The sequence below is a fragment of the Cimex lectularius genome, unplaced genomic scaffold (genome assembly GCF_000648675.2).
Source record: "Cimex lectularius strain Harlan isolate CLEC.00 unplaced genomic scaffold, Clec_2.1 scaffold224, whole genome shotgun sequence".
Lineage (NCBI taxonomy): Eukaryota > Metazoa > Arthropoda > Insecta > Hemiptera > Cimicidae > Cimex > Cimex lectularius.
In genome coordinates this window covers 207,894-217,730 of record NW_019392750.1, presented here as the reverse complement: position 1 = coordinate 217,730, position 9,837 = coordinate 207,894, and the positions used below count along the sequence as shown (strand labels likewise).

The 9,837-nt window shown below is 32.1% G+C and overlaps 1 protein-coding gene across 4 annotated transcripts; it reads left to right on the top strand.

The window, feature by feature from the left end:
• The first annotated feature begins 1,749 nt into the window (after positions 1–1,749).
• Positions 1,750–9,236, top strand: LOC106673027 (oligoribonuclease). 4 transcript variants are annotated; one of them, XM_014404933.2, is made up of 8 exons: positions 1,753–1,855; positions 1,947–2,036; positions 6,003–6,061; positions 6,131–6,292; positions 6,355–6,448; positions 7,003–7,129; positions 7,186–7,348; positions 9,035–9,236. In XM_014404933.2, exons 2-7 carry the CDS (start codon positions 1,970–1,972, stop codon positions 7,292–7,294), a joined length of 618 nt encoding a protein of 205 aa, XP_014260419.1. In that variant the 5' UTR covers positions 1,753–1,855; positions 1,947–1,969; the 3' UTR covers positions 7,295–7,348; positions 9,035–9,236. The 4 variants fall into 4 exon arrangements, with proteins under 4 accessions (XP_014260418.1, XP_014260419.1, XP_014260417.1 ...); XM_014404932.2 differs by having other exon boundaries at positions 1,750–1,855; positions 6,003–6,292; XM_014404931.2 differs by lacking the exon at positions 1,753–1,855 and having other exon boundaries at positions 1,863–2,036; positions 6,003–6,292.
• The last annotated feature ends 601 nt before the right edge of the window (positions 9,237–9,837 follow it).

Here is a 9,837-nt window from a genome sequence, read left to right as displayed (position 1 = left end):
ATTAAGTCTTACTCTTAGTCTTATGCTAGACGCAGTGTTATGCTAGTTGTTGGCCGGTATACTTGTTGTATAAAATTGTATTCGTTATTATAAATAAAGTTTTTTTTTGGACTTTTATTATAACGGATTACATAACTTCGATAATTATTTAGAAATCGTGAGATGCGGTCTAGTGTGATGTAGGTTTCAGAAAAACATTTTCTTTATCGTGCCAAAGTTCCGATCTTTATTGAGATCATCTTCAGGGCCTGGGATTTACAAACATTGTTTACATTTAACAAATACATTTTGTATGTGGAAAAGTGAATTTATACAATGTAAAATATATTTTTTATATATTCAATCAATTTCTACTCACTCAAAGTGTTTGTCTTCTGTGTAATTGTGCCATTCTTGCGTGTTGAGAGTGCCAGTGAGATTTTGCTATTTTGTGTTTATATACTTGGATTTAGAAGGGGTGGGGAAGGAAGTCGGTATAGAAAAGACATTTTTGTATAAGGCGTCGGCTTCTTTGAGGTGAAAAGAGCCGATGAAGGGAAAAAATGTGTTGGTAATGGTTCGGCCAGATTATCCTTTCAGGATTATATAGAAAGGGATAAATAGGAAAAGGAAAGCTAAATTGTTGGGAAATTAGACTATGTGAAAAATATTTGATGTGTAGAATGTAATACGATGTTATCTGTATTGAATTTGATTAATGATTGAGTTTACATGTATCTGTTCTGTAATTCATGCTGTGTTTATCTCTGTTGATATAAACCATTTCTAAGAAATTACGTTTAGGTTTGTTTTGTTCTGTAATTAATGCTGTGTTTATCTCTGTTGATATAAACCATTTCTAAGAAATTACATTTATGTTTGTCTTGTTCTGTGTGTAATACTTTTGGATTTTTGAAGTCGAAATTGTGTTGGTGTTCAAGATGGTGGGTAGCGAGTGCTGTAGGATTTTGCTTAGGTTTTTTGCAATCAGATATGTTGCTTTACTCTCTTGTCCAGAAGCCGACGACCGGCATTCTTCGTGATGTTGATTTTTAATTTGACTAATAAGAAATGAAAAATAATTGTGCCAGTCACAGAAGTTGTCCAAGTATTGGAGGAAGGGGGGAAATTGTACTTTTCAAATCAGTATGCAAACCGTTAAATTTTAGACTTCATTATCGCCAAAGTTGTAATTTTGGAGTATCTAGTATCGTAAGACATAAGAACTTCACTATACAGGAGTAGTTAAGCTTAAGTGTATACTCTCTTCTAGGCGCTCGCAGCACCATATTCTCCTGAGTTGCTGGTGGCGGGCAGTTGCTGCAGGTTAACTCAAAGGGGCGGTAGCCGAGTGGTTAGGCGTCAGACTCTCGGCTAGTAGCCCGCGGTCGTGGGTTTGATCCCCACCGTCGACTCTGGACTTTTTCTGACGCCTAAGGGGACCGGTGGCCGCAATTGAAAGAAATTGACACGGCACTCATCAATGGAAGGACCGGGATCAGATCTCAGCGACCCTGAATTTGGTCCCAACTCCCTTCAAAAAATGAGTTTCTTCGATGGAAGAACACCGGGGACTCAAATTCACACTTGTGTTGCGAGTCCCCAAAAATGGAGCCAGGATAAAGTACAAAACAGCTGCAGTACTCAGGAGGAAACTCCTCCAGTTCCTGGGACCTTCATATTTTTACAAATTTCAGCACAGAAAATGGAAAATAGTGGAAAAAGTACTGCATTCAGAAATATAGCAGAATAAAAAATTACCGACCCTACTTTTCTGCTTATAACAGGAACTCGGACGGTTACCCGACTGGTGACGCGTCCACCCCTACTCTACTCTTTAGAGATCAGATGTATCTCCGTCTCTAGAATTCAAGAGGTGAGCAGTTTCTTTTGTTTGTAATTTTGTATATTCTGCAGTAAACACTCAAGCTTGTCTGTTTGTATTTTATTTTATTGTTTTGTTTCAGAACATCGGATTTGGCATGTTATTATGATACTTCGTATATTAAACAGATTTGCTTCTAAAAAACTGGCTTTTCCGAACCCATCTCGAAAATGTGAGTGTTATACACATTACTTTTTACCCACATGGAGATTGTTGTTAAGCGGTTTTTTTGTACTTCCTCAGAAAAATCAGCTTTAAAAAAATTTTTCATTTTCGTAAAAATGAACTGTTATGATTAATAATAAAAAACATAGCTTTTTAAAAATAAATTTACAATAGATAGCTGTATATTTGTGCTAATAAAAGTTTTGAAACAAAAACAAAATTGGCATCTTTCTTCCCGGTGAATTATGAAGCCCCAACTTCACTTATTCCACTGTATGGTAAACTTTCTTTTAAGTGTAAGAATTAATTGGAAAAATTGAATTGTAAAGCACACAAATGTGCATTGGAAAGGGCTACATTTTATTGAAATGGTTTGAGGTGGGTGAGTAAGGCAATTACCTTTTTTAGAAAAAAAAGAACATTTGTGAGCAGAACCATCTTTTTGAAAAAGTAACTACATTTCATTTTTAATGGTTACTCTTGACTTGGGAAAAGTTCAAATAGAAATGGAAATGCTGTATAAACAGTATGCTTAACACCTACCTGTTGTGGAATTGCAGACAACGGGTCAAACCAATTTACAATACCCACGAATTCCATTTATATACTAAATCTATATATACAATGTTCGTATATGTGTTAATCATAAAACTACTGAACTGATTTTGATGAAACTTTCACTCTTTGTTTTTATTAGTGCCGGGCTGGTTTAGAGTCTATAAAATGGGCATCAGGATTTACAAAAAAGAGAATAACACTTTTTATTATCCCCTTGGCATCAAGTTATAAAGCGATATATAATAATAATAAAAGTGTTTTTATTAACAAGTACAATATTATACATTCCTTTCTTTATTCCACGTGCTAGAAGGAAAGGAACAACCAGATACACAATCCCGACTATACAATAGGCAATTCAACAAGTTCCTTTCTGGACTTTTTAAGTCAAAAGTGCTGTCCACTTCAAACTAGGAGGAAAAAAGCAATATGTCTGATGCCATGTATGTGTAAATAATGTAAAAATATCAGTGATCTAGTGTGATAATTAATTTTAAATTATAACGATATTTATTAAGTAACAATTTCTCCTATAATGAATACTTTGATAAAACCAAGGGGTCAATATGATGTCTCAAATTGTTAAATGTGAAATATTTCTATACGTACACTTATGTAAAATTCTTTGTATATAGTGATTCAAAAAAAAAAATTACACTGGAAACATTTTAATAAAATGACCATTAACAAATACTTATTTAGGTATAGGGTACACACTTGAGAAGTTAAATTCAATTAATAAATTGTATGTGTATTGCTCGACAGCATTTAACTAAACGGCCAAGTTCCTTCCATTTAAATATTCAATAAACTACATAAATTTATTTAATTTACATTCGGGCAGAGCCCATTTAATACTTATAAGAAATAGTAAAAATATAATAGATTTAAATTAAATTATACAAACATTTTCTTAAGTACATTAACATATTATACTAAAAATATTGAAAAAATTAATCAAATTACAATTACTTTGCAATATACTATTAATGGTAATATGAACATGTTAAACTTAACATTATTGAAAACTAAATTAAATATAATGATTATTCAGAGATCGTGAGATGGTGTGACGTAGGTTTTAGAAAACATCTTCTTTATCATTACAACGTTTTGATCTTTATTGAGATCATCTTCAGGGCTAAAAATGTTTGTTTTCCGTATGTGCTTTTTCTAAAACCTACGTCACACCAGACCGCATCTCACGATCTCCGAATAATCATTAACTAACGGTCACTAAACACCCATACATTAAATATAATATAGCGAGTAATAGAAATATGTAAAATTTAGAGAAAAAATATATATACCTATATAAAAATATAACGGAGAATAATATTGCTTAACAGGAAATACAAAAAAAGAAAAGAGTTACTGGAAATGATGAATGGTGGAGTGAGTGCGGAGTTCAATCCTTTAGTAGTAGTAAGTACGCACTTACTGTGAGTAGAAACTATCTTTTTAAAAGGAAAATTGCTGGCGATTAATTTTGGAAAAATTTCTCGGAAAATTGTCTTTTAATATCGGAGATTGAGCAGTTGAAAAAATCTATTTGTGAATTATTGGCATCTTTCAGTATTCTGGTTAATTTTAGTGAACTTGAAAAAATCGGCGTTTAGGCAAGGAATGTGGAAGGTTTGGCAGGACTAGTGGTATAATTTGGGACAGTGAAGGAAACAGAATGAAGGAGGTCTGGACAGTCTATACTATGGAGGATTTTATGGAAATGTCAATATTCTAGATTTATTAAAATAAAGTAGCTGGTACTTAGGATAGGGCACAACGCAACAGAATGATAAACACCTTCATCCTCCCCACAGTCACTCAACAGGCACATTTTTATGCTATTTAACTAAACAATATTTATTAACTCACTACTTCTAACCTTTATTAGCCAACTTGCTTTTATTTTGGATTTACATTTTTGCTTACACTACCCAAATGTTTGTAGAGAGGATGACGAGTACTGTTTTCAGCTGTTAAGTTTATAATGATAATAATAATAATACTTTATTTCCTAAATATAGGTATAATACAAAAAAATAACAAGTATATACAATTTGGAATTATTCCAGTCCATCAGCCGTTGATTGACCTGACAATATATTTATTCTTCTCTTCTTTCACACTCCCCCTCCCTCAAAGAGCATTTGAAGATTTTCAAGTATGAAATATAAAGAGGGGGGGAAAAGAATAAAAAATTAGAATATAACATTTAAATAGGTAAAAATACAAATTTGTGTGTAAGTAAACATGTAAAAGAGAAGAAAAGCAAGACAAAAGGAACAAATAAAATACAAACAATTGTAATACAAATAATTTTAAAGTGCGAGTGAGAAAAAAATTAAATTGGCGATTAGAAAGTATCATGCAATGTGTGCAAGTTTAATGATCTTAGTCTATAATCAATAAGCATCAAATTTTTAATTTTATCTATTAAATTCACAATTTGTATTTTATCATGCAATACAAATATTATATTCATACTACACTTCTCACAGAGTTTATATCATTGTACCAAAACAACTTTCGATTGATTTTAATTAATTTTATTTTTTAATCTAAGGTATTGGTCGAGATGAAAAGGCTAGTGTCATAAAAGGGATTCGAACTTACAATCTTGGGCTAAATACACCACTGATTTACCCCCTAGCACTAGTGGATTTGAATCCCACTCATGACACAAGCTTTTTCATCTCGACCAAGCTTTAGATTTAAAAAATGTAATTAATTAAAATAATTAATATGGTCAATTATGACTATTAAATACCATATGGAATTTCTATTGATTGTTTTACTTATGATTTTTCCTTCTTGAAACTGTTGGGGTCAAAATATAAGAAAAGTTTGTTTTACTATTTTAGGATATCTTCTAGGTGAGCTTAGTTATTTATTCATATAGCATAAATTTAATTTTACTGTAAACAAAAATACTAGGAAAAGTCTAGATTCTAGATAAATGATATAATCAGGCTAAATATGTATAAAATGTATGCATAAAACAAGCATACACTAAAGTTCTGCCCCCTCAAGCAATGGCCAAAAAGGCAAGTCTGGAAGAAGCGATAACCTATGGGGACACCAGGATCTAGCCCAGCAAGCTAATACACATGACCGTTTGATAGTAAACCAAGGGTGGACAGGGGTTACATAAAAGAAAAAATAGTCACATCCATCATGATATAATCCTCACTAGGAAACTCAAAATTATTACCAACTAAAAATAATAGGTAGTAAACAATATAATTTATTTTATGAGTTTTAAGAAAAATAAGATTATTAAATGCTGTGTTTTAGATATTGTAATGTAAGAATGACATGAATAAGCAAATGATGACATGATTTATCTATTATTTAAATAATACTTTGAAGTTGGAACATTATATTTTAAAAAAAAATCTAATTTTTGTTTTAGTTTCAATTATGGGAAGTGACTGGCCAACATCTTATAAGTTCATATGGATAGATTGTGAGGCAAGTAAAAAAAGTATCAAAACAAAAAGTTTAAAGTTTCTTTGTTTTAAACAATTATTTGCACCAAAGATGACAGGACTAAACCATGAGGTGGATACTTTGTTGGAAGTTGCATGCATCGTTACTGACAGTAACTTGAATGAAATGTCTGAAGGTTTACGTGTTGTAATTCACCAGCCTAAGGAAATATTAGAAAAAATGAATGAGTGGTGCCAAAAGACCCATCATAAGGTATTACTGGAATAAAAAACAGCCCCTGGCATTATGACATGTTATGTATTTTTTGTTTTAAGACTGGATTATATCAGGCATGTCTTGAGAGTAAAAGCTCTATTAAAGAAGCTGAACAACAGCTCCTAACTTTTGTCAGAAAACATACCAAAAAAGGTAAGCAAGTTAGAAATTTATTAACACTACATTATTTCCACATGGATTTGGTGATATTATTACGCTTTTCCATAACATTATTAAAAATTAATATTATATAAATAGTATCAATTGAATAAGTAATTTAATAAAACATTCATTTTTTTTAAACAAGGGATCTCAACAGCAGAAGTCATATCAACCCTTGGGGTGTCATTTTTTTTAAACAAGGGATCTCAACAGCAGAAGTCATATCAACCCTTGGGGTGTCATTTTTTTTAAACAAGGGATCTCAACAGCAGAAGTCATATCAACCCTTGGGGTGTCATTGTTTTTGAAAAAAAAAAAAAAAATCCTATTTGTAAGTATGTCCAGTGCCCCTGGATTTGAACCCAGGACCTTTACCTTACAATGATGAGCGCTGTATCAATGTCTTAACCGTTGCAGCTAGCGATGCCCCATTGTAAATTATTATATGTAACGATATTATATATTGGAAAAGCTTAATATTACCCAAACTCCAAAAATATAAATTAAAAAGAAAGGAATTACTAAATAACAACTTAATTTTTCAGGCAAATGCTACATTGCTGGCAACTCTGTGTATATGGATGTATTGTTCTTAAAGAAATACATGCCTGAGCTTGTCAACCATGCCCATTATCGTCTCTTGGATGTTAGCTCTTTGAAAATTCTTTCTAGGTAAGGCCAATCAATTGAATTTGTGTACATTTTTTTTCTTTTTCTTTTTTTTTCAGTTGTTGGTACAAGTGCTCCTACGATAAAAAATATTTGCATGAAGCAATGAGTGATATAAAAGAAAGCATAGAAGAATTAAAATATTTGAGAGAAAATATATTTAAATAGTTTATAAATTAACAATTTGTACAAAAAAATCAAACGTGAAGAATAATTTTGAAGGTAATATTTATGGTGTTGATTGTTTTTTATTAAGATATATTTGAAAGTACATCTTTTTATTTATTGTGTCATTATTGAAAAAAGAAATATGCCTAAAAACACAGATGCTGAACTGGTTTTGGGTTAGCATGAGTTCACTGACTAGCAGACCAACACCCAGCATCAACTCATGTGGCATAAAAGAAATGTTCCACTCTACATACATACATATATNTATATATATATATATAATGACGGTTCCGTGATTTACTGATAGACAATGCACAGATCAAACTGCTGGATCAAAGGGCTGAAATTTTGAGTGCATTCCTACAATGACATGAATACCTGCTAAGAAAGGATTTTTTGAAATTCCATCCCTAGGGGGATCAGATGGATAATTTATTACCACGTTTAGACCGAAGTGGACAGTAAAAGAGAAGAATTTGAGAAATTATATTAGAAAGCCATGCAAGCATTCTGCATCGCATTAGAAAGGTACATTAAAAGAGTCCCACATGACAAAAACACGGGTAAAAGATAGTTTAAATATAACAAAACCGTACTAGATAGAGTGAAAGCAATAAATAATCCAGTCTGACGATCACTGATTTATTGACATGCCTGAGTTGTATGCTCAAATTTTAAAATAGCTTTCACTTTGCTTAATTAATTTTATATAATTAATTATTGGTTCAGTTGAATTTTAAATTGTTAATCATAGAGAAAATCAGTAGGTGAGGAGAGATAAGGGGTTGCAGTTATCCAAACTGAAAATGTGTGACTACTCTTAAATGTTAGCTTTAACAAGGCTGTTGGGTGTATCTTGGATTATTCTTGGAACATGGAGATATCCGATCTACTCTGTATCTAGACAACTAAGAAGTCAGTAATCAACGCATAAGCCAACAATTTTTAATATCTATATAGTGTAACTCAAACATGAAAAATACCAAGAAATATAGTTCATTTGCCCAAATTATATACATTTTTATTTGCCCAACAGATCTTTAAGATAATTCTCTTTTGTTTAAGTTACAAGTTAAATAAAAGTCTAGAAATAATGTGATTGCACGTAGTGTGGTAGTTTGTATTTTTTAATTTTTCTAGTAAGTCCTAATGTCAATCTTGGGTCGTTCCATTTTGGAATTGAAATAATATAATATAAAGAAATTATCCGTGTGCATGCAGTAGACACGTTTGTTTGATTACCTATTGGCAGACTATGATCTGAAACAACCATAATAGGTTTGATAGATACTATTTTAGCTGGCAAAAATCACCGTAATCCAGAAACTTTGTTCTAATTTAATTATATAAAATGTATCTCACACTTACTCAAGTTTTAACTATAAGCTTTTGGGTGGTAGCCAAGTGATCAGCGTGATAGACACTTGGCTTGTAGACCCCACGGTCATCGGTTTGATTCCCATCACCCTTAGCCCTTTTTTCCACACACCCCTTCCTCCAACTATTTATATTATACTATTATATTAATATATATTGAAACAAATACATACATACTCTGCTATATGCAAGTTCATAAGGCCATTAAGTGCTTGGTTCAATCAGTTAGGCATAACAAAAACATATTAGTAAGAAAAAATTAATCAATATAAAAAATACTTTTTTAAATTAAAATTATTTTTTTAATTTTTTTTTTTCTCTGGATGTGTTTTTTTTTTTTTAAAAAAAGCTCATTTGTAGGTATATCGTGTTTGAAGTTAGGGCTGCTGGATACAAACTGAGGACCTTTACCTTATGATGAGCGCTATGTCAACATCTAAACCATTGCATCCATCTATGTCCCCCTATCCATTGTTATTAGTTATTATTATAGTGTTATTACAATAAATTAATTTTTAGTATGTGTAAAATATAAACGTACTGAGAAAAATTCCATAATTAATCTATTTTTTTATGATTTATTGAATTTTTTGGTTCATTAAAACTTACAGAATAGGTCATGCAAGGTTGACACAGGTGTCCAGCAAGCAGAGGAATGTTGCTTGATAGGTCCCACCTATCCCCTAATTGAAGGGTGCAATTCCTTGGCTTCATAGTCCATACAGAGAGTGCACAGGAATGCCACCTTATTCGAGAATTGCTCTTAGAGGAAACAGGGTGTTCTATTGTATACAATAATAAATGTGTATACCATGCTTGTGTTGAGAGTGAATGTATTTATTAGTATGAATGTGTGTTGTGAGAGGTCGATGATGGAATATCAAGTGGCCATTGACCCTCCTCAATTAGGTCGGTTTTATAATTGTGTAAATGGTGATGGAGGAATGTCAAGTACTTCACTACCCTAATTGAGTAAATGGCATGTAAATAAGAGTGAATGTATTTAAGATTGAATGTGAGTAAAAATGGGTTAGGTGCTGAATTAGGCTAGCTGTTGACAGCAACCCTCCCCCCGAGCCCAGCCACAATGGCTGGACAGTTAAGACTGAGGTCTAGCCCCTGGGTGAGGGATTCTTGCGTCTGCCAGCAATTTATTGTAAATG